The 24,759-nt window shown below is 40.0% G+C and overlaps 1 protein-coding gene across 2 annotated transcripts; it reads left to right on the plus strand.

The window, feature by feature from the left end:
- The first annotated feature begins 32 nt into the window (after positions 1-32).
- GPALPP1 (GPALPP motifs containing 1) lies at positions 33-21,162 on the plus strand. Of its 2 annotated transcripts, none has more exons than XM_027674331.1 (8): positions 33-168; positions 6,186-6,330; positions 7,370-7,465; positions 11,269-11,377; positions 14,062-14,196; positions 14,421-14,585; positions 15,007-15,105; positions 17,298-21,162. In XM_027674331.1, the coding sequence occupies exons 1-8, from the start codon at positions 84-86 to the stop codon at positions 17,514-17,516; spliced, it is 1,053 nt and encodes a 350-aa protein (XP_027530132.1). In that variant the 5' UTR covers positions 33-83; the 3' UTR covers positions 17,517-21,162. The 2 variants fall into 2 exon arrangements, with proteins under 2 accessions (XP_027530132.1, XP_027530133.1); XM_027674332.1 differs by having other exon boundaries at positions 62-168; positions 6,192-6,330.
- Positions 21,163-24,759: the final 3,597 nt, after the last annotated feature.

Raw genomic sequence — 24,759 nt, forward strand, 5'->3', positions numbered from 1 at the left:
CCGGAGGGGCGGGGACCAGGGAGCAGGGAAGCGGAGCGGGACGGGGGTGAAGGGCCAGGCTGCGCCCCGGAGCCGGCTGTGCCATGGCCCGACAGCTCATCGGCCCCGCGCTGCCGCCTGGCTTCCCGAGCCGCGCCGAGGCGGACCCGGGCGAGGACTTCAGCCAGGGTGAGGGCACAGGGATGCGCCGGGGGTGGGATAACGGGGCTCTGCAACCCGTATTCCACAGCACGGGATGCGCCAGTGCGGCACCTGGATGGAGCTAATCTTCGCGGGGGGGTTATTACAGTGACTTCTTCAGAAAAAAAAAAAAAAGCCTTGCGTGATGGGAAACTACAGATACGAAACGGTCTAAAACTTGTTTAAGAAAAATACTGCTTGGAGTCCTTTATTTTTTCCTACTCAGGTCTCACGTGGGCTTTGAAGCCTGTGCTCTTTAGTAGCTCCGAGTGCGTGGTGGCAGGAGAACGAGGCGGAGGTTGGGCCTTTTGTCAAACCAAACCACTTCAGCAAACTGTAGTTCTCCAGGCAGCGTACCTCGGGATGCAGAACAGACTGGCAGTGAGGGGGGCTGTGGTGCCTCACCTGCCAAGGTCTCTGATGTTGAGAGCTGTCGTGTCAGAAGGGGGACCCCTCTGAGACCAACCAACTGCAAGGCTGGCTTTTTTGCAGTGGAGCTCGGTTTCCCACACTTAAACGCTTGCATGTTCCCTCTCAGTAATATCTCTGGAATCAGCTCTTTGAGCTAGTTAGCACTCCCTGTCTTTAATCCGGGTTCAAGTCACTAGTATTGCATATTCAGTTTCTGTCAGTGTGTCAGTGATCGTTCGGTTATCCCAAAGAAAGGAGCTTTAATGCGAGATGTTTGTTGTGCTCGTCTGCTCTCCTAATTTCTCAATCCAGAAGAGGGAGCAATAGGAAGAGGGAGCAAAGATGCTGCATTAGCTGAAACCGTGGCAACATGAAGCTCTGTGTCCCTAGTTTGCCTTTGTGCAGAAGGCCTGACTACATGCTTTTTTGAGCTCATGAAGCCTTTCCTTTTCATATCTGTCTTGATGGCTTATTCACTTTCCATCAACGTACCGATGCACGTTGCAAGTATCTATATCGTGTATGAATCCACAAGTTAAACTTATCATTAGGCCTATCATGATTATGTGACACCGAGTGTTTTGGCAGTATCTAGTCTAGGTTACTCAGCCTAGTTTGTCCACTTTTTGTCCCAGTGTACATCAGTTCTGTAGTATTACAGTTGCACTGGCAGATCTGCTTGGAGATTTCTGTGTGAAGTGGGGGAAGGAGTTTATTTGCTTTAAAAAGCCCAAACCCCAACTACTGGGAGATTGTTTATTTGTTTTTATAACTTTTACAAACTTTTCCTAACTTAAAACAGCTTCTCACAAAAACTAAGTGTACCTGCTCACCACATGAGGCATACTGTTGCAGTGCAGAGGAGGAAGGGAGACCAAGTACTTTGGCATAATACACTTTGCTGTACAGAACTACAGCTGGAGCCCTGCATCTGGAGTGACAAAAATCATTTGGTGGGACTGCTGCAGTCTTCTGTGCTGTAACACTTGCTGGATCTTGAGTCAAGATGGGCCTAGAAGTTGCTCTGTAACAATCTGCCATGTGTGTTCTAGCTGTTCTAAGAGATGCTTCACCTTTTAAAGCTGAACATCTATTCCAATATGTTTTCTTTCCTTGTGATCTCACTGAGCTGCTCATTGCTTTTCTTTAAGAACATTTATTTTTTTTTATTCTACTTTCATGGTTTCTGCCTTCCAACAGCAACAAAATAGGACTTTGAGCTGCTTGTGGCAGTGTAGTCAAGAGAAGGCTCTCAGCCAGGTGCAAGAAGTAGAACACAGTGGTTATGTATGATTATGATTAGGTTTGTTACTGGTACAGTATGTAAATATTGCTGGTGCAGTATCTAAACAGCCACTCTATCATCTATTACAATGGATTATTGTATAATTAGATTGTGCTCCCTCCTGTGAGTCATGAGCTTCTGTGAGACCCCCGTGCTTTCTAAGCTTCTCAGAGAAGTCTGGGTGTGGGTGGGTCCACCACAATCTCATATATGGCTGGGTCCACTTAGTCTCAGTTATGGCCAACAGTTTATGTTTAAAGGGTTATAAGCAAGTTGGATTAGAAACATACAACTTTACAGTCTTTGGCCATGCAGAATTTACAATTACAAAGCATCTATGTAATTACTTTAGGATTTTATCTCCATACTTGACCAGATCTTAATGCTTTTTACACTCACCCATCCAAAAGTGAGTGTTCCCTGTCTTTGGTCTGGATGTACCCTGCAGTCATCCCTGCTGGGGCTGATCCACCTGGAAGCTGTGTGCAACCTTGGGAGACCAGTTGGCGCAGCCCCCAGTGGCATTTGATACCCTTATGCAGGTTAACGTGCACCACAGTCAGTAGCAAACTTTTCAGCTCCCCCTTGAGTCCCACTCTGCCCTCCCCGACTCCAGATGCATCATCCAGATGCTTTCTCCTGCAATACTCATTTGTTATTTGTGCCATAGGACAAACCACATTGCCCATCAGAGACAGACAAAAAGGGAGAGGGGGAGTGTATGTGTGGGGAAATGCACTCCAAGACCCAACTATCTCTGGTGTCAGAGAAGTGACACTACTAATATTCTGTCATCCTTAATCAGGAAGAGGATGGGAGCAGATGGTAGTTGGACATGCGCAAAAGCTCATCCCTCGGAAATTCTTTACCTTCTTCATCTTGTCCCTGTCCAGCCCATGGGACACACTCGTTTCCTGATTCTTCACCTCATGGTGGTGTTTTGAAGCTGGCCTAATTGTGCTCCTGCTGAAAGAATCATGCTTCCTTTGGTCAGTCTGTTTGTCCCTGCTACTGCACTGTCCTTATACCAGCAGGACAGAAATGCTAGGGAATGGCTAAAAATAATCAGAGACGTAGAAGAGACTTTTGTCTATTTCAGCATTGGGGCCATATTTGTTCAATACTGATGTGTTGATGTGATATGTCTGAGTTGATCTGCCACTATTGCTGGAGGTGAAAGGCCCTGTCTGTCCCTGAGAACTTCCCAGCGCACACCTGCTGGTTTGATAGATTGCTCAGAATCCCAAAATACAGCAGAAATTAACTTAGCAAAACAAAAAGTTTTTTATTTGATTTCTGAGTTGAATTGAATTGACTTAATTTTCAGGCAGAGAGTCACCAGAGCCAGCTCACTGGAGAAGGCAAGTCAGAGCAACATTAGTAGGATGGCCATTTCTAGCAGCCTTAAAACATTCACTTCAATCTGACTTGGTTCTGTTTCTCTCCTCTCCATCCCCAAAATTTCCTTCTCATACTTTTTTATCCACTTTTCCACTTTTTCCTGGCTTTCATTCACAGAATTCTGATTAGATCTTGGTCTCCCTTCTCACCCTTTCCTTTCTTTGCTCCCAGAATCTATGCTTAGCAATTTCCATTACTACCTTTCTACTCTTTCCTGTGGCTCCCCAAACTACCCTATCTATAGCTATATCTTTGCCTGTGCAGATTGTTAGTCTCAGTCAGTACCATGACCATATTAAGATTTAATCCCAAGTTTATTTCTCCTTCGTTTCTTTTCACCACATCCAGTGACTTCTTCCTCAGGCTTTAAATGCCATTTTCCCTTCATTAATCAGTCTCTGTCTCTATTTCGTTCCTGGTTGTCCTTCTTGGGCTGCAATTCCACAAACAAACAGTTCTTTCAGAGGAGTGCTGGGTTTTGCAGTGTTATTTTTATGCCTCTCGAGTTCCCTGATCCAGTTTATTGCATAGCCCATGCAAACAGTTGTGCCAATATGACACAGAGGAATTGGGATGAAAGTATGTATGTTAGTCCTGATTTTGAACAACATGTCAGTGGGACCAGTCTCCCTCCATAAATAGTTTTGGGTTTAGAATCATAGAATCAACTGGGTTGGAAAAGACCTCCAAGGTCATCAAGTCCAACCCTTAAACCAACACCGCCATGGTTACTAGACCATAGCACTAAGTGCCACATCCAATCTCATCTTAAAAACCTCCGGGGATGGTGAATCCACCACCTCCCTGGCCCTGCTCTGACCAAAGACAAATTTGTCAGGACGGAAGATCTGTCCAAAGGGGCCAGAGCGCACAGAGTCCATGGTGCCAGGTTCCAGGTCCACGAGGATGGCACGTGGGACATACTTGTTACCAGCAGCTTCATTGTAGTAGACATTGATCCTCTCCAGCTGAGTTCTTTCCAGCTCACAAAGCTGCGCTCACAAAGCTGCTCCCAATTTCTCTCTTTCTCTGTAGTATCAGACTCATCAAACTGCACCTGAGTTTGTTCCTTTCACTCCATATCCTTTCTCTTACCTGTCTACATTCAGAGCAAATGAAATCTTCTTGCATGATGTCAGGGCACCGGGCAGCTGGAGAAAGCTGTTGTGCAGGTTTTGTCTGGGTTTTAAGTGCTTTTTATGTAGTGGTGCTTCTCATATCAAAAGAGGAGACTTCTTGATAGCAGTTTTTATTCCTATTTAGCATTTGTCTGGTGTTTCGCTGTCATCTTGAGCTTATTTTACCTTTATAGGCTGGAGTGTTGTGTCATTTGGATTTTTTGGGGGGTGAGGGGGCAGTTTGTTGGGTTTTTTTTCTTTCTTAGTGCTGAAATGGATTTTTATGTCCCAGTTAAAGTCTCTCCCATTAAAACAGAAAACAAAGAAGTGGCATATCTGTCTGGATGCTTTGTAACTAGTAGACTGTGCTTGTTCTGTGTCTTATGCTCAAGATGAGTAAAAGCTTTATTAAGCTCGCTCGAAGGACTCGATTTCTGCCTGGCCTTTGTCAGCTAACAATGGAACCATAATCTGTATCAGGTTTTATATTTTACACTATCAAAAGGTCCTAGTTCTTTAACTGGAGATGCAATTTCCTGGTACCATTCATCTTTTCATCTAACCCTTGACTATTCATAAAGCGAACAATGTCTTCTTCTCACCAAAACACCTCTCTGTCCTGTCAGTCTTGTACTCAGTGCTGGAGATATTAAAAGGAGGAATGGTGTCTGTGCCTCAGGATGCTAAATCATCAGTAGGCTGTTCATAATGTGTCTCTGTAAATGGATGCTGGTCCTGCATACGTTGCCCTGTATCTGGGCAGGCCTCTTTTGTTGGGACCGTTGCTGGTCTTTGCTTACTCCAGTTGGCTCGTTGTTGATTGAGCCTATGAGGGTATCGCTGTTAAGTGTCTTGTTTGGGGGACATTTGCTTTTAGGATCAATGATTAAGCTCCTTCTGGATCAATGTACATGGTACTGTATCCAAATAAACCTATAAAGATCAGTGCCTGCTGGTGGGGACAAATGCCAGAAATAGCTTGGGCCTGTTAGCAGTGTTAGTGTCTGAATTTTTCCTTTGCTGGGATATCCCCCCTTGTTGTTAATCCAGAGGGTGAAGAGTTGACCGGAGCATGAGATCTCCATCCACTACCATGGCCTTCTGACAGCAATGATTCTTTAAAAAATTCATTCTCTGAATGCCTAAATCATCCCTTTTTCAGCAGAATACTTAAGTCTGTGCCTGCTTAAGTCTGTTCACACTTAGCTGAACTGGGTGTAACCTTAATGGTTAAACTATTCCTAAAGCAGGCTGGCAATTAATTTAATACTTTATGGTTGCAACGCTCCCATTTAATAATTTATGGCCTCACACTCTGTGTATGCACAAATGATGTGTTTCTTCACTAGTAAACCTCAAATGCTTTATTAAGGGGGTAGTTTCTTTTAAATATACTGATTTATATCACGTGCCTTGTAAATCAGTTGTTATATAAAACAGGGCTTTCTAGTCCTGTTCCAGAAGACACTCATTTAGTAATGGATTAGTATAATTCAAGGCAGGTTGTTCATTGAAATACGGTGCTGAAAAAAGTAACTTCTAGAGTTTTGTTTAGATATCTTCTCTAAATGCCAGACAGAGCAGTGATTGAATAAACTTAATTCCAAGTAGATACCTATTTTGGGAATGCCACGATAGATCATACTCATTTGAAATGTTTAATAAATATCCTTATTAAACCTGGTCTGGTAGAAGGTTCCCTGCCCATGGCAGGGGGGCTGATCTTTAAGGTCCCTTCCAATCCAAAGCACTCTGAGATTTTATGATCCCAGATAACTCTGAATGTTCAGTTGCAGGACCAGCACTACCTCCAGGCTACAAAAGCAGCTGTAGCTCAGAAACTCCTGACAGTGAGGACGACTTGGAATCTCTTCCTCTACCCAGAAATGCAAACAGAGATTCTGAAGAGGAGACAGAAGGAGATCCAGCATCCAAGTGAGTATGTTCTTACGTTATTTGTATGTTTACCTTGTATTGCAAATTAAATGTGTCTGTCTAAATTATGAGAAGGGACAATGGTGTGTGAAAAAAAAAAGGTAAACTCTGTACCTGTATAAGACTTTTGATGACACGTTCTGCATGTTCTTTGTGGTCAAGAATGTAAAGCTGACCTGTTTGATACCCTACAGTGGAATTAAGTTATTTGGGGCAATCAGATCTCTGTGTTTCCGTGTCTTATTTTAGTTTTGTAATTTTGAGTGTTTATACTAAGGACAGGCACCACTTATCATGTACATATTTGGTACTGTTTTGCCCTGTTTTTGGTATACTAGCTATCATTGAGAGGCCATAAAAACTATTTATGGGCATGAATTTATGCATTCAGTTAAGTCAACTCTAATGGACAAAAAACCCTGAATTGTTTAGCAAGTAACAGGAGTATGCACATACTCTCATTTGGTGGGTTGATTACTCACAAGTGCTGTGTTTAGAATATTTGTGTGTTTGTTCTAGGCATTGTATAAAAGACTTGAAGGTCATTATGCTATCTTAATGAATGTTAGAGTAATTATTACTCACTTTTTTCTTGTTTTCTTATTCAATAGTTTTTCAGTTAATTAGAATTGAACTGGGAAAAATACTACTCAAAATGCAGACAGTGTATAAAAATGGAGAAAGAAGTGTGCTGAATTTGAAATTACTTTGGGACTAGAAAATGGCATTTCAACATTAAGAATGCTTTTGCTGTAGAAAGAAGAGTAGTATAATGTGGTTTTTTGGTGTTTTTTTTTTTTGTTTTTAATTTTTTAAAATTTTTTTTAAGTGTCAGAGCATTTTTGGAGTGAAGCTTATGCTCCCAATTTTTTAATTGCTTCAAATTATTTTGGATCCTTTTGCATTGTTTCCTTGGTAACGGTAGGATATTTAGTACATAAGACCATCTGAAATAATTTTATGTATTTTTTTCCTTTTTAAAATGTAGATAATTGCTATGTATGTCAAGGTAATTATGAAGTGAAATCTGTATTTGCAGAAAGCCAAAAAGAATTCTTGAAGACGATGATGATGATGGCTTTTTTGGGCCTGCTCTTCCTCCTGGATTTAAAAAACAGGATGATTCTCCAGAGAGGTAATTAAAATGGAATTATATTCAGATTCTTTTCCTTAAAACACAGTTATTTTAGATAAAATATTTTGTGTCACTATTACAGAACATTTCAATTGTGCACTTCAGATTCAGATGATTAGAACTAATTCTTCCTCCACATTCTGAGAACAGGAACAGCATTCCCTTGAAACAGAACACACACCCCTCCTAGACCTGGTTGGAGAGAAAAAGAACAAATGTGAATTGTCTCAGATGTATTTTGAATGTCAAATTTCTTCCATTTCTTTTGATAGGTCTCAGATCAGTGCAGAAAAAAACCCAAATTACAAGTATGAGGATCCATAGTTTTGTAGTTCATTCTGGTCTGTGGGGGATTAGGGCAGTTAGCTTTTGCGTGGTGCAACACAGTGCAGACTATTAGAACTGTCATTTGCTAATGCATCAAGGATTATTGTTTATGTGTCTCCAGGTACAAAACTCCTCTGAATAGTGTAGGTTTCCAGAAAAGAATCTGTCAGGTCTAAGGAAATAAGCATTATTTATGGTCTCTATCAGGAAGCTTTCCATTTGGTTGCACACAATTATAAAATACTTCCCAAAAATACCAATTTATGGATTTTCTATGTAGAACTCAACCATTTCTCACAGCCTTTTAGTCTTTACATCAACCTGTGCACTTCCTTCTGTAATTTGAAATGATAATTCTTAGTGAAATTGGTACTTCCAAGGGGATGCTTACTGATGAAAAGTACAAGAGTCTCTTGATCACTGTTACCTTCCTCAGAGCAATGGGGAGCTGGTAGGTAAAATAAAGCAATACCTGCCTGTCAGCGGTGAGTTTTCAGTTCTAGGAAGGTGACTCAGTTTATTGTTGAACTGTGAATGTAGTATACCATCTCAAAGGAAATTTCAAAGTTAAATGTTTTTTCAGTTTTGATAAGTTTTTATGATGCTTGATGCAGCTACGATGCAGCAGTTAGAAAAACAAGATTCATGTGACCAAGGTTATTTGAAAGTATCCTTTTCGTATATGTTTGGTTATACTTTGCTGTAATCAGCAAACTCTTTTGTAATTGTGGGTATCATGCTCAGTGGGCTCGTTTGGTGCTTTGATTTCCTTTTTCTAGTGTTCCGTATGCACAATGTGTTATTTTAATTATAAAATTTTGGAGGTCACTAAAACTAATGGGATCTCTAATAAAGCAAATAAATGCTTTTAACATTTAATATCAGCAGAAGTAGCCTTCTTGCTTTCTTGAGTTTTGACATGAATACTCATGGTAGGAAAAGAAGAAGAAAAGAAGCCTTGTAGTTTGAAGGTTAGGGAGTTGAGCACTAACACCCATTATGTAACTTTTGTCTTTTGTATGTTGACCCAACTTCTATTTTTATTTATTTTATTTCCAAAATGCTGGATAACTTGCATTTACATTGAGGTAAGAGTCTGCTCTGTGTCTATGAGTATGAGAGATTAAAGCAGTAGAAGGCACTTGCTATCTTTTTTTCCTGCCTCACCATACAACTGCTCCTAGCACAAACTGAGAAAGCAGATTGAGCAGAGCTGTTTTGCCCCCAGCCTGATTCCCTGAATAGGTGGGAAAGATGTGATGTGTGGGAAGAGCCTTGTCTGTCTTCCACCCCTGTACACCTGGGAGTCTGGTTGAACTGACACACTGAGGTGTGTAAGCTGTGCAGCGCAGAGACACTGCTGCTATGTCCCTGCTGCATTGCCCTTAGCCTTGAGCAGATTGCAAGCTGATAACGAGCCATGAAAAATTGAAACAAATGCAGGCTGTTTGTTTCAGTGTATGGACATACTGTTTATTAGTTTTGTGTGACATACTCATTCTTCTAGAAAAGCTTTTGTTCTGTTACATCTTTTCCAGACTTGTCAGAGCAATATATTCACGATTAGGGGCAGCTCACGTGGCAATTTGCACCTTGTTGAAAATGGTTTGAATCATTCCAGCATAAAATATGTATGTGAAAAGATTTCCTTCAGCTTTGGAAATTATATTGCTGTTTATCAATGTTAGACAGAAGTGCAGCACTCATAAATATTTCTGAAGCGTTCACACATCAAGGTAAAGAGAAAAGGTTGTCTTAAAAAAAATTATGTTATACATCAGAAGAATGCTGAAATGCCCATCTTGAAACATGCATTAACAAGGACTCCCAAGTCCAACAACAGGAGAACATTCTTTGCCATATATGAAATGCAATATTCCTTAAATTAAAGCTCAGTCCATGATGAGTTTGGGGGGTGTTTTTGAACATGTATATATAGGTACTGAAGCTGGTAACAGCACTAAAATGTGTTTTACAGTGTTTTATTTAGATTGACTTCACCTATCAAGAGACCCTTTGGACAGGAAGCTGTCAAGAGTCATGTCAGCTGTGTACTGCTGACAAGGCATAGCATTATTCATGTGGGGGGGGAAAGCGTAAGAAGTGGAAAGTGTGGGAAGGATGAATATGGGAACCATTTTTCTATTCCTTCGAAGAGCCTTTGAGCTGTAACAGAATCAAGACAGAGCATTTGAGATTGGTTCTTTTTCATAGGTTTCATAGATACAACCCACAACATAGATGTTTGTATATCTTTTAGTAGAAAGCTTTTTTTTATAGGTTGGTTTAACTGTCTCTTCATGCAAAATAAAGGTACTTATATACTGAAATAAGAGATTTTTTTTTTTTGGCTGTATCTCTATCGGTTTAAATTCAATCTCTTTAAGTTATACTGGAAATTTAAAGCATGGTTTTAACAACAAAGCAATCAGAAAGGAAGGGAGGAAAATAAAATTGCAGCAGCTAGGTGAGGGTGGAACTTCATATTTAACCAAGATTTCTTGCCTGGGTTTGAAACCTCACCAGTGCCCTTGTCCTGGCCTGAGCTCTTATTTGTTGCTCTTGTTTGTATATCTGTTAGCTCTTCATCAAGACTTTCCGATTTTTATTTCTCCAATTTAGATCCTGACAATAATATCACTACAGCAGGGCAATAGTGATTAGCTTATGTGGGACCGAGAAGAAGACCATAATTAGCAAATTCACATGTTGTTACATTTGATCACCCTAAAGCTCAGAACTGAAGATGATAATAAACAAAGTCTTTGCTGATACATTGTGAGGATACTGTCACCTGGATATTTCTTCAGGTCACATTTGTTTGGGTTTTTAATTAGCTTTTATTAGCTTTAAAGAACATTATGGTGGATTATTAAGAGGAACTCACATACAAAAGACTTTCAATACTGCAAGCACAGTTTGTAGTATTCTTTGAATTGTTTTCACCGTTGAAAAGAGATTCTCACATTCCCGTGTTTGTGGAGACAACTGAATTAAATTGCTTGCGGAGCTGCTGTGTAAAAACAAATCAGTGAAATTACCTGTAATCACAAAACTTTCCTTCTCTGATCCCCACTTCAAGGGAAAATGAACTTAAAATCAGAGCAGTTCACTATTTCTGTTTATTGAAGGGCACTGAAACTGTGGTGCAAGACAAGAACAAAGTTGGGTTTGTTGCTAGAGAAGGAGGAGTGTATATTGGGCTTAACACCTTTCATTGCTCTTGAATCTGGTGAAGGAAGCTAGGGAAGAAAAAAGTGGATTTCCTTGACTATATGCTGCAACTTTCCTGGGATTTTTTTACGTCCCAGCTGTCTGCACAGACTCTCCCAAAAACTGGAGACACTCTTACTCAGTTATTTCTGTGGTGTGTGCAGAGGGCACACTTGACATTGGGAGGAAGGAGAGTCACACTTTGCATCAATATTTGACTTTTATTTCTATATTAATCTGCTACATTTTGTTCCCCCTTCAAGGCCCATTATAGGTCCTGCATTACCACCTGGCTTTAAGAGACCTTCAGAGGACACCAGGAGTAGCAAATGTTTCATAGGACCATCTGTTTCATCAGAACTCAGTCCTCAGGTTTGTAAAAACAGAAGCCTTTTGTTTAGTAATGGTTAAACAAGTTGCAGCCTGAAAAAGACTACTAGACATACTTATCAGGATGACAGTTTAATTTTGGACCAGGAAGTGTCTGGAATATTTTCGCCCGAGTCAAATAATGAAGCATAAAAAAGCCTTAAAAACAAAAAGACTGGTCTAGTTTGTTGTGCTTTTGCTGTTAGATAGATGGTGCACTCACTGAACACGAGCGATCTAGACATCCTAAACTGCAGTCACAGTAATTCTTCCTAATATTTTCCATTATTTCTTTTGTTGTGCCATCCTTAACAAGTGAACATCCTGGAAAAGTTCAGAGTTTTAAAGGCATTAAAGAAGTAATGAAACCTATTAGAATGAAAGTATTGCTCTGTAGTTCCAGCTTCCACTCCTTTGCTGATGGGGGAGCAAAATGATCGAATGTTTCACAAATCTTCACCTCTTTAAAGATGTTTATTAGTGGCTTCTTAAAGTAAGTTTATCTAGAAGAATACAATCAAGAATGGTGTTATAGTGTCACTATTTGTTCTTATCAATAGCAAGATAATACCTCTAACTGGGCATGAGGTGGTGCAGGACAGTGACACTGACACAACTTTTTGGTTTGTGTTTTTTGACTGTTCTCATCAGATTAGGTAAAACCTAGGTAGAAATTTTGTAGTCTAATACCTAACTACAAAATAAAGCATGTGCTACTAAAGAACATTCAGGACTAAGATGTGTGATAAAATGCAACTAGAAGTATGGGGAAAATTCAGCGCCCTGGACATGGGCCTCCAGTACCATTCTGAGGGATCCGAATTGTCTATAGGAGGGGCTGGCAGACAGGGAGTAGCACTTCAGAGAAGATTGCACCCTTCTTGAGCAGCACCTCTGGCAGGATACCCTACGACACCAAAAATGGTGCTGGATACCAATTGCTTGGGCAATTGAATCTCTCTCATGCTATGATAAACTGAATATTAATTCCTTGTGAGAACTCACAGTTATTTTGTTTCATTTCAAAATACTTATATTTTTACATTTAACTTCCAGACACTGTGGGAGATGATAGGAAGGAAGGATGCAAAGGCTGCTCTGAAACTTCACTTTTTTGGTTAGTAGTTGCAAAGCATATAATTCTCCAGCCTCCTACAGCAAACGGTGTCGTAATCCATCATGAAGAAAGATTACCTGACATTTCTGAGATACTCATCATCTTATAACTCCAAATAACAATTAAGCAATTTATCATAGTGACAAATCTCTTGAGGCAGGGATGTCAAAACTGGTCTGCTTATATATTTTGCAAACAAAAAAGTCTCTTCTTATAAATACATCTTCTAGCATCAGCTTTTTTACAGCTATTACAGAACTCACATTTTTTCTCTTCCTAATAATGATCTTTTTCTTACCTCTTCCTAGTAATACTCTTTTTAAAATTTTTGAATATGAGCAATTTTTGTTTATTTTGTTTTAATTTATTTAATTATTTTGTATCGTAGTTCATCTTTAGAGGCAACTTATTTCATGCTGACTGTTCACTTTGTATTAGTGAATATAATGAATTGCCATTTATGTATTCTCAAGTAGTGCTTTGTGCTTCCTGACTACACAGCCTTGTCATGCCTATTCCCATTGCTTTATCACCCACATTCAGACTGTAGCTAAATATTTGCTCTTTTATAGATATTGGACACCTGAGCTTTGCTTCCAGGGCACTGTGGCATCACTATTTTCTGTCTAGTTTTGCCTCCATCCACATCTGTATTGTTTGAACTTGGAGGGAGGGACCTGTGAACTTTCTGTACAACCCCTGGCAACTACAAAGATTCTTATTAACATCTAGTCCCTTACAAACTTAGTTTATTGAGTCCTTCTCCAAATAATTGCTTAGAATGCAATGCCAAAATCACAGAATCATTAAGGGTGGAAAAGACCTCCAAGATCATCAAGTCCAACCTCTGACTGATCACTTGTCAACTAGACCATGGCACTAAGTGCCACATTCAGTCATTTCTTGAACACTTCCAGGAATGGTGACTCCACCACCTCCTTGGGCAGCCCATTCCAATGTTTGACAACTCTTTCAGTGAAGAAATTCTTCCTGAAGGGATCCTGAAGGGATCGAAGAAGCAAATGACAGAACCAAGAGATAAGACTGGCAGATGCTGTACATCCAGGATGTACCATGCATGCCACTGTTACCCTACCTTGCATGGTAATCTTTCTATCATCCTTACAGAATCTAAGCTCGAGACAGTTCTTGCAGTGTGAAATTGTGATCCTTATTATGGAGATGCATCCAAATATTGCTAGTGATGATAAAGCCTAAAGTATCGAAGATATATGCTTGTGTGCTTCAAATCTGCATGCAGCCACAGAGGCTGTGTGGCCGCGTGCAGAGCAATGTAAAGCAGCAGGACTTTGTGCACTGCCACTGTCCTTACCAGCCATCTTGTCTCAGACAAGAGATGGTGCTTTTGGCAAAATGGAGACTAAGCATCCACATTGAAGGGCTAGAACAAGTCTCATCTGGAGTTTTAATCCAGATTTTTGTTGTCTGACAGATGCATTGCATTAGGTTTATATGTTCTTCTAGACAAAATCATTCTAATCCTGTAAAGCTAAAGTGTTTCTTGATGCTCTCGGCACTATGGTTGAGAAAAATGTTTTATTTTTGGAAGGTAACAGATAGTAGCGAGGAAGAAGACAATCTTATAGGCCCAATGCCTGCAAAAGGACCGGTGGAGTCTGATGTGACTGAAGAATTTGAACGCAGAGCTCAGAGAATGAAAGAAAAACTTACTTCAGCAGACAGCGTAAGTTGGATTTCTTAATTTCTAATAATTTGCTGGATTGTATTTGTCTTTTTCGTTGCATGTTTCTGTGTGAACCCAGTTGCAGTTCTGCTTGGGATGCTAAGTGTTTGCAGTTGTTAATGCAACGAAAAATCCCTGATTTCTGCTGGAAGCTAAGAGATTCAGACAGTAATTTTTGATTTTGCTTTTTTTACTTTTCCCCTGCCCCTATGTCTTTTGCAAAGAATGAACCTAAGCAAGTTACCAGGGAATCATGGATGACAGAGCTTCCACCTGAGTTGAAAAGTTTTGGATTTGGCCCAAGAACATTCAAGAGACGAGCTGATGACACATCAGGCGATAGATCTATTTGGACAGATACTCCAGCTGACAGAGAGAGAAAAGCCAAGGTGAGCATTTATTCATTATTCAAATACACCTGCAGGCAATATGTATGTTGTTGATGTTCTGTGAAAACCAAATAAAGATACCCTGGGCTGTTAAATGAAATTTTATTTCCCAGATTTTTCTTTGTTATCAAAATTTACTAATTTAGGCTGAAACTTAAAGGCACTGAAAAAACAGTATTAAGTATAATTGATATTCATTTATTCCTGCTCCCTTTTGGAGTAGTCAGATACTCTGTATCAACTCATTGAATTTCCAATTAGCATGTCCAGTTTCTTCTTCTGTCAAGCTGAGCAAAATATATCTTGTGGGCTCTATCTTGAGCTCTACCCTTCAGAATTGATTAAAGTAGATATAGACTTCCTTGCTTTTTACTTCAGACATTCTGATTATTATAGTGTGTGATTTGCTTCTACTCATCAGGAAAGAGAAGAGGCAAAAAAGTCAACCAGTAAGGATAAGGAAGAAATAGTGTTATCTGGGAGGGACAAGAGACTCATTGAGCAAGTGACTTCATACAATGTAAGTGTAATCACAAAATAGTTCCTCTTCCTGTATTTCCTTTAGTTCTTTACTCTTTTCTTCTGGTTCTATCTAGTGCTGCTGGTTCCCATGGTGATGCCACCACAGTTTTCCCTTTTAGTGCCCAAACCTACTGCTGTTTTAAGTCATTAGAACATTTGCCATTGACTTCAAAAAGAGCAGGACTGGGTCCTCTCCAAAGTGACAGAATTTGGGTTTGTATATATTGTCTCAGTTTTAGATGGTGCTTTCCTTAAATCACCCTCATGTCAGGACATGGTTGCTGGGAGTAGGTGACCTTAATTTAAATATTAGCTTACTTCAACAAATTACCAGCATCCCAAGAATAAAACAATGGTAGAGGTTTAACTTGTAGGACGAATATGCATTAACCTAAAAGACGCTTGGTGGGCCAAGCAGATCAATGTGTTAATTACATTATGTCATTAATTACATTAACTGCTCATTACAGCAACTTCATTACATGTAGTTTTCCTCAATCTCTGCATGAGCAGATAATTTTCACAGACAGGTGTTGATTACTAGAAATCTGAACTCCTTGTCAAATTTCCTCTCACTTTTCTGTCTGCCAGCCCTGTCCAGTGTATAGACTGTTGCCTGCCTTACAGCTGTTAGTTCCAGTTCTTCCCTGATGTACGGCCTGAACTCTTATGGAAGGCAGTCGGATCTCTTGAGAGTATAATTAACTTGAGAATCACAGCCTTGGCATATTTTACATGAATTATGTTTATCTGGCTCTTCTAATAATTTATTTGTAGTTCATTAAATCATATGTCCCTCTTGACTTAGAGACCTGCAAATCCGGTGCTATTAGCATTCTGTCTTAAATTTCTTCTTTACTGTTTGTTTCTATTGTCACTATGAATATAGTAGAATAATTTTTGTGTAAAACTTGGGTTTTGCTCTCTACCGCTGGCAGAATAAAACATACACAGGCCTTTACTGTCTCTAAGGTTAATGGAATTCTCTCAAAAAAATTGGAAGGCATCTTCTTTAAGAACAGTGTTTCTTGGGTTGTTTTGTTGGGGGGTTTTGTTTGTTTGTCTTTGGTTGTTTTGTTTTTGGTTTTGTTTTTTTAATTAACTCTTTTCTGATTTTCAGGTGGTTGGTTATGGGCTTTGTCTTTTACAGTTTTTTCCTCTATTCTTTCCTATTTCTGACATTTACCAAAGATACTTTCCTAGAACAGGAGCTTTCATTCTTAGAATAGTTTCTTACAGTTTATTCTCTCAATGCTGATGTTACATGCATTCTCTGGTGCAATTCTGTCAACACTGACACGGTTATACCATGAATAAGTATTGTCCATTTTTTGTTTTCCATGAGAATCATTTCTTATGTCATGTGTGAACCATTATTTGTATGTGTGATGAAGTTAGTGTTTTTATACAGGAAGTAAGGGAAAATGAACCTTTGGAATAAAAATCACGAGAAAAGAGAGCTGCTCATCTTTTGCACTTTTTGATGAAAGAATTGGTTTGGATACACAAATGCACTGTATCTGAGTACAGGATGGACCACATGGTGTTGTGAGGACTAATCCTGCTGCTGTGTGAAATCAGCAAAAGTTTTATGTTGTATTTGGGCTGGATCATGCTCTTTAAGAAATGCAACTTAAGTCCTTGGCTTGGCAAAACACATGCTCTAGCTCTAGCCTGTGGCTTCGTCCTGTGGGCTTTCAACAGATGGTTCAAATTTAGGAGGATACGTTAAAAAAACCACCGTAGTGCATGAAAGTAAGATCAAAAGGGTATCTAGCTTATTCCTGCCCCAAGCAGTGACCAAAACCAGGTGCTATGGGGATGCATATAAGAAACTAGGCCTGTACGTTGAGATATTTCTCTTGATGTCTTCATTTTTCTCTGCTAATAATGGCAGAGCACCTCTTCTATTTCTTTTGCATTATTTTTATAATTTATCTCCATTGTCCATGGAGATGTCAACAACATTCTGGGTATCTAACATCAGTGAATTATTAGTATTTTACTCAGATTGCTCATATTTTCTGCTCCATGTGTGCTAAATTTATGATTCTATATCCAGTTACTAAGCTGTCTTCTTTTTCTGGAATTTTTAGTCTTCCTCACTTCAATCTTTACATTCAGGTTTTCTATATGCTGTTCATATTCTGCAATACTTTACTTCCTCTTCTTTCTTCTCATTATTTCCAGGAGTCAAAGAGGTCAGAATCTCTCATGGACATACATCAGAAAAAGCTGAAGAGCAAAGCTTCTGAAGAAAAGACCAAACCTCAAGAAAGAAGGCCATTTGACCGAGACCAGGATCTCAAAGTCAATCGATTTGATGAAGCACAGAAGAAAGCTCTTATAAGAAAATCCAGAGATCTGAATAGTAAATTTGAGCACAGTAAAGGCAATATGTTTTTATAAGATAAAAGCTTTTCTGAAGTCAATTAAACTTTGCATATTAATTTTTGTAAGTATTTTTCTGTAAATATTTGTATGCAAAATAAATATCCTGATGTTTAACTATTTTTCCTTGTCTGTAAATATGCTGTTAGGGAGGATCACCTGTACTAAAACTAACCTAGTAAAGGAAAGTCCTGGTATAGAAAAAGATAATGTAAATTTGCTACTTTAAAACTTTGATATGTATATTTTTTTTGTTGTTAGTATATACATAATTAATTAAAATAGGTGTTCTTTTAAGGAGTGCTAGATTTGATCTTGAAATGCAATTGGCAGTTTTGCCTTTTCTCCTTCCACGCTTAAGATATTCTTGTTGAGCCTGACCTGGAGGCCATGGAAAAATCCCCCTTAGGCTTGTGGGCAGAACATTGCTTGCCTGGAGTTCCTGCTGGGGAGTATAAACTCAAATGGCAGCTTTTACATCTACCCAGTGTTTTTATTTATGTGAATGTCTGTACATAAATACAGGTTTATATATACAGTATAGTTTCTGTACTATATCAGGAAGAGCTAGTGGTAGCAGAAGTAGTAAAACCTTGAGGTTTTCAGATTTAGTTGTAAAATAGTATATGAGAAGAGAAAATCTAATTTGAGTTCCAATTTTTAAGACTTGTCAGCAGAAATCCATCTTTTTTAAGCAAATGCAATAGGAAAATCAAAATTAAGCTGATTTTGTCAGTTAATTTGCAGAGCAGAACAGCTCTTCTGTATCAAAAAGGAAATAAATCTGACATTTAAAAAAGCCTACATTCATGCTTAGAGTTCTTTACCTCTTCTCTGTGTGAGCAGCAGAAGGGGTTGCTAAACATTGGAACAGGGCTGTCCAGGGAAGTGGTGGAGTCACTACCCTGGAGGGATTCAAGAAATGACTAGATGTGGCACTTACTGCCATGCTTTAGCTGACATCATCAGTCAAAGATTGGACTTGATGATCTCAGAGGTCTTTTCCAACCCAATTGATTTTGTGCTTCTGTGTCACTCAAAATTAGACTTGTACTTTCACCCTTTTTGATTCGAACAATGCTTGGGGTCCTTTTTGAGGAGTTACTGAAAGTATCAATATATGGAAATAATTTTATATATGAGATGCTGGTAACTTGTTTGGAAGTATTGAATACTGCAGGGTTTGCTGTAATTTAAAAAAGGCTGCCCTGATAGATGGTGCCTGGGTTGGTTCACATTAATGGAGCAGTGGCCTAACAATCCCCAGAAACAAATGGCTAAAAACTGGTCTTATTTTATTGCACATGGGCCTGAGCCCGAGCCACAGGCTCTATGGGCTGAGAAGTCTTGGAGAGTTTCCAGTGTTGCAAATGAATGCTTACGTAGAATGTATTTAGATACTCCTTTTTCTTTTTTAATAGACAATATATTTTGCCTCTGAAAAATCTGCTACCTTCAGGAGGAAGAGGGAGTAATTTTGTATTGTATTTGCTTTTTCTTTAATCAGTTTTCAGTTTCTAAGCCTTTTGTTTTGAGGTGAGAGGAGGGTTTAAACAAGGGCTATTTTCCCTCCCCTAATACAGACTTCTCTTAGTGCCTCCTACTTTTTTAACTCAGCCAGCAAGGCCTCATTAGATTTCTACTTTCTGAGCAAATGTAGATTTCTTAATTGGAAAAGCAGTATTAGAAATGTTTGGGGTTTTCTCAGGCAACTGAAGCGATAACAGGGCAAGCATGATGTGACTAGCTAAATCTTCACAGTTGACAAAAGATTATTTCATGAGCATGTCGTGCAGTCCTCAGACAAGTCTGGAGCAGGGACGAGGGCTGCTTGTATGAAGATTTTGTTGTTGTTATGTGCTTTGTTTTCATTTTTGTTCCTTGGTCCCTCCTCCAAGCTGAGGACCAGTCATCAGATGTCACAGGTGGCCAGACCTTGCCATCCAACTGGCTTCCTGCTGTTTGCTCTCTGCCCTCCCCAGCTCCATTACGGTCTCCTGCCCTCTCCAGGGATATGTTTGAGTGGAGGCTCTGCAGTGTTGCTCAAGAGGAGAGCTCTTGTAACAGGAGTGCAGGCAGGCCCTTTGCGGTCCTACATTATACCTCTTGTATGTGGGACATGTGGTTCTAATTAGTGAAGCCTTGATGAGAACTGGAAACTTGTTTTCAGTCATCTGCTGAATCTTTTCTTCCCCGCTCTGAGGCAGCCTCTCAAAGACTTGATGAAATCCATGTTATGAACTTGGGAGAAAGTGGAATTGTTGAGAGCTCAAGTTAAGCTTTTCATTACTTTGTGTATATTGAGTGAACCTTTAAATTGCCTTAATACACAAACTCATCTCCTCTTACCCATGTGAAGCCATTCCCTCAAATAGCCATTAGAACAAGCAGTAACTCAGTAAATTACAAGCTTTGTAAGCTTTTGTGGGAAAAGATGAGGCATCCTCTACAATTTGGACAAGTTGTAAAGCATTTCTACAGAAATGTTAGGGGGTGATTTTTCAGAATCTCATTTGAAAAACCAGAATCTATTTCATAGAAAATCCTCTCTATAATTACTATGTAACATCTCTGGTAACCAGCTCCCAACACAGATTTAATATATCCTATTGCTATTCTGCAGTGCCAGCCTGCGTCACAGCATATTGACTCCAGGCATATCAGGAAATCCTGTTTTGTAAAAAAAATGGCAGGAAGGTTTTCCTGGATGTGAAGAGTCTACAAGCCTAGATTTTAAAGTGTTTGCCTTTGGTTTGTGCTGCCACAGACATCCTTTTTAATACTGATGTTGAAAATTTCTGCTCAAGAGTGGGGTCCCTCTCCTTCTGAAATGTTAAATAGGTGTGTAATTCATAGTGTGGTCAATAAAAAGAAGGCTTTCGTGGGAGGCATATGATAAATTGGAAGTTTAAAAGTAATTTTAAGGAACATTATCTGTTAATAACAATAAAGGAAGAAAAAAGAGAAAACCAACCCTTGTTGAGTCTGCTGTTACCAAGGAACAATTAAAAGCAATAAAGGCATTTCAAGAAAATTTACTGATTTCTTTACATCTACCATGATGTTTGAACTGGAAAATTTTGTTAAAATATGATATAGTAATACCTGAGTAAAATCCCTATCTCTGCTCTTTTGATGTAAACACCTATTTGTGGAGAGTTATTTTTTGCTTCTGCTGTTAGTATTGGTGGATGCCCTGTGCATGCTGGCTTTTCTGGATGACCTGCATTTCCCAAATAATAAACAGCAACAACAATGCATTTTATTGATAGCTTTGATGACATCATATTGTTGGCAGCAAAGTGGCATTGGTGAAATTGCTTTCTTCTGGAAACATTGAGATGAAACATTGATATGTTTCTGTCCACTAAGAAAGGGGGTTTTATGGATAAAAGAAGTTTTTAAATGCTCCAGAGGACTCCAAGAGTTCAGAGCTAATTGAGCCTGGGGACTTGTTTTGTTTCTGAAATGAAAACCTATTGTTATTTTTGTCCAGCCAATTATGAATCATATGTTTATTTAAGAGTAATATAGCATTAAAAATCAGAATCTGTGAAAACTTTCTGTACATGCATCCTCAACTTCTGCCACCCTACCTGCATACAGTACATATAGTTAATAATTTTGTGATTACCTAATTCTTAAATAAAACACATGCATGTGATTTTCTGTCCTTATGAATTGTGTGCTGTAGCTTATATGCTAGGGAAAAAAAAAACCAACAAGTTATGCAGTGTCTTTCAGCCAACATCTTTAGATTTTTCTCACATGCTTACAAATGAAATGGTGTCTTTTTACATAAGGCATGCAATGGCAGCTCCCAGTCGTTGTGCATCTGTGAAATGCATCTTCCTTATCTCCCAGCTTTGGCAGATGAATGGGAAGTGGTGACCCTCTACAGTAAGTCACCCAAGTGTGGCATTTCTGAACTTTCCAAATGTGACATGGAGGCTGAGGCATTACCTGTGCAGAGCTGATTTTTTTCATAGCAGTCACTTCTGGGTCCTCCCAAAGTGACCATCACTGCAACAGGCAAAAGCCCTTTCTTCATCATCCCATCTTCACTTCTGGTGGTTTCAGTCATCTGTTTCCTTACACTGGTCTTTAAATCAGTAATAAATCCCATTGCTCTTAGAAATTATACCGTTTTGAATCAGCATGGCAAATCAAGCCTTATTTTTAAAAAACAAAGTCTTCCTTTTAGAGTGGGAACTTAAGTCTCTAGGAGACAGCAGCACAGACTGTCATTTCAGTAGGAGCAGCTGCAGCTGTGACTTCTTCCAAATAAGTATTCCAAACATAAATATTCAGAAAGAATTCTCATAAGCAGACTTTAGAGGAAGGGGAGGGAAAGAAGTGGCTGAGCCAGGCTCTCAACTGCTTAACATTGCAACCACTTGCTTCACTTCATAGGGCTGTAGTCACTTGTCCTTGCACATGTACACCTGGCCAGGGGTTTGACTCCCTTGAAGAGCCTCTCTCCCTACCTTTGCTAGTACCCGAGCTGCTGCAAAACACTTTGTGTACATCAACAAATACTTTTTTGTTACATCTTAAGTTGTGTGAACCCTGGAAGAGCCCTTGCAGCTCTCCCTATCACTGGTCCTAGAACAAGCCAATTGCAGAGTTTTTGGGCTACTGCTTTGTGTTTCCTAGGATATGCCCTTGGATCTTGTGGGTTTGTACAGGCTTGCCACCCATCAGCTTAGGTCAGGAAGGAATTTGTCTGAGCCCAGACACAATGGGGAGAGGACAAGCGTTATTACATCTGCCACAGCTCAAGGAAGAGAAGACCCTTTGCCCACTGGAGCTTGATAGACAGGTTTATCTTGATAGACAGGCAGAACTGTGGCACAATCCTGACCCTGTCAGCTGCTCTGATTGAGTCCTGCAAGCCTTTTGTTCAAACAGCAGAAATTCTGGAGCAGGAGAGCCCCACAGGTACATGTCTGCCTTCCTTACCTTGAGCAGCAGCCCTATTGCTCAGCAGGACCCATTTCTTCATTAGCCATGCCCCTTCCTAAATAAACATCTTGAAGACACTTCTATTTAGTGTCTGGCCAGACAGCCTAGGGGGGCTCACACAGCACTATTGGGCTGGATCCATCCTGGCTGCTTGGCTCATATCTGTGGCATCCTACAGTCTACACAGAATAAGTTGGCTTAGGTCCACCATGACTTCTTTTTATTAATTTTTTAAGCATTTAAGTCTCCAAAGTGAGTGCTCTCAATCTGACTTGGTTTATGTTACAGAGCCACACTGCTTTGGCTTGGAGTTCGGGGCTGAGGAGGGAACTAAAAGTCCTCTGAAGACACCTGGGTTGTCTCCCTGGTGAGGATGAAGGGAGACACACGAGCGCATGTGTCCACCCAGCCAATGCTAAAAACCAACCACCTTCCCTCCCCCTTAGCACATCAGTACTGGGGATGGGAGGACTTCCCTGGGGGAACCTAGGCCTCCCCTACCAAAGGGACGCCCCCAGCTGTCCCCCCCTCATTGGTCCCAGGGAGGTCTCATGGTGCTGCCTTGAGAGTCACCACCTTGAATTGCCACAGCACAAGCTGCCCCACAGAGCCAACCTCCTTCTCTTCCTAATAGTATTAGAAGATGTTGCAGACACAACCATGTAGTATCATAAACTCTGCCTTCAAAGGAAATTCTGGTGTGGCTCCTCTTTCTTGTCCATGTTGGTTATAAATAAATCAGAAAACTCTGCTGTCCAAACTGCACTGGTTGTGCATGTGGTTAGGACATCAAATTTCAAGCCCATTAGGTGCATCTCTGCATGGCTTTCATTCCCATCACTGGCGACATACTTTAATAAATGTTTTCCAGAGGTCACTGTCCCTGGAAGAGGCCAGAAGCCTAAAGGAGCTGGAGAGACATAAGCATGAAGAAACAAACTGACCCTGTGGCCTGCAGCCCTGGAAGTGGTTCCTTCTAAGCATTTATTTGCTATTAAGAAGCATACCCTTGAAAACTGAAGAGGTTTTCCTTTTTTCTGCACACTTGACCAAAAAAAAGAAAAAAGCTCCTGTAACTTAATCATTTCCTTTTGACAAGAAAATGTTTGTGAGGGCTTAACACATCTTCCTATAAGTTGCAGTATGACAGTGTAGCTGCAGTGCCAGGCCTTGGCTGAAGCTAAAAAGGCTGTTGCAGAACAGGAATATAGTGATTGTAATTCTCCCCAGTCCAGCCTCTAAATGAAATGACAGCCTCTGGGACCACACTCGGGCTGCTGCTGCTCCAAACCTGTAGCTACTTGCAATTCTATGCAGCGATGTCAAACATTTTCTGTTTGCATATAACATATAGGGTATATTCCATGGAATATATGTAGCTCTAATATCGCACAATGGTAAAAACTTTTCTCTAAAGGGTTACTCTAGAACTATAAAAATTTTCACTGTTTTCTCTTCTCTGCAGTTTAGTCTAAAACTTATTTCACATGAATCTGCAAGACTGCCTTGTAAAGACTGCCTTTGAGGTGTCTTGTAAAGCTTTGCAATGTGGCTTCATCTCAAACTTCATCATGGCGGAGCATCAAACATAGGTAGGCTTTCTTTGGGTGATACTTTGCAGAAACTAAAACTATCACATTGTTTCTAATTAAGGAAGATAATATATGAAGGATATCCTGCACTACTTTGAAAGTGTTCCTTACAAATACAGAAGGAATTCAAAAATTGAGAATGGCCACCTCTCTGTCTGACAGTTAATGGTGGAGCCCTTGGCAGCCCAGTGGACTGTTTGATTCTGAGCCTTGTGGAATTCCCATGCTTTAACATCCCCTCCTGGTTCACTCTTTTGATTAACATTACCTTCTAGTGATGGCTGATCTTTATAGGAAACAAGCACGGCCTTCTTGTGTCTCTGTTCCAACCTGTAGATCTGATTGTACCTCTTTCACATTGGTGCAATCCATACATTTTGTGACAAACCTGTGTCTCCACAGAGCACTCAAGAGCCCAGAGCAAGAAAAGCTTTGAAAGGAAAAATTCTTGCCTTTGGAGTTGTGATGAATTTAAGGGTTCAGATCTGTCCTGCTGTGTTGACAATTGTTTCTTCCTAGCAGGCTGGTCTCCCTGCCTGCCAGAGAAGCCAGAGAAGCCTGCTGCCCCATTCTCTTCTTCCCTGACATCTGGTTAGGGTTGAAGGGTTGAAGACCATTAATGATATGTGGACATGTACATTCACACACAGAGGCAGCTGTCCTTGGACACAGAATCCTGTAGCTGCTTCCTGACCCCCTGCTCT

This window comes from Neopelma chrysocephalum, unplaced genomic scaffold, assembly GCF_003984885.1.
Source record: "Neopelma chrysocephalum unplaced genomic scaffold, ASM398488v2 Primary Assembly neopelma1_25, whole genome shotgun sequence".
NCBI classification, from domain to species: domain Eukaryota; kingdom Metazoa; phylum Chordata; class Aves; order Passeriformes; family Pipridae; genus Neopelma; species Neopelma chrysocephalum.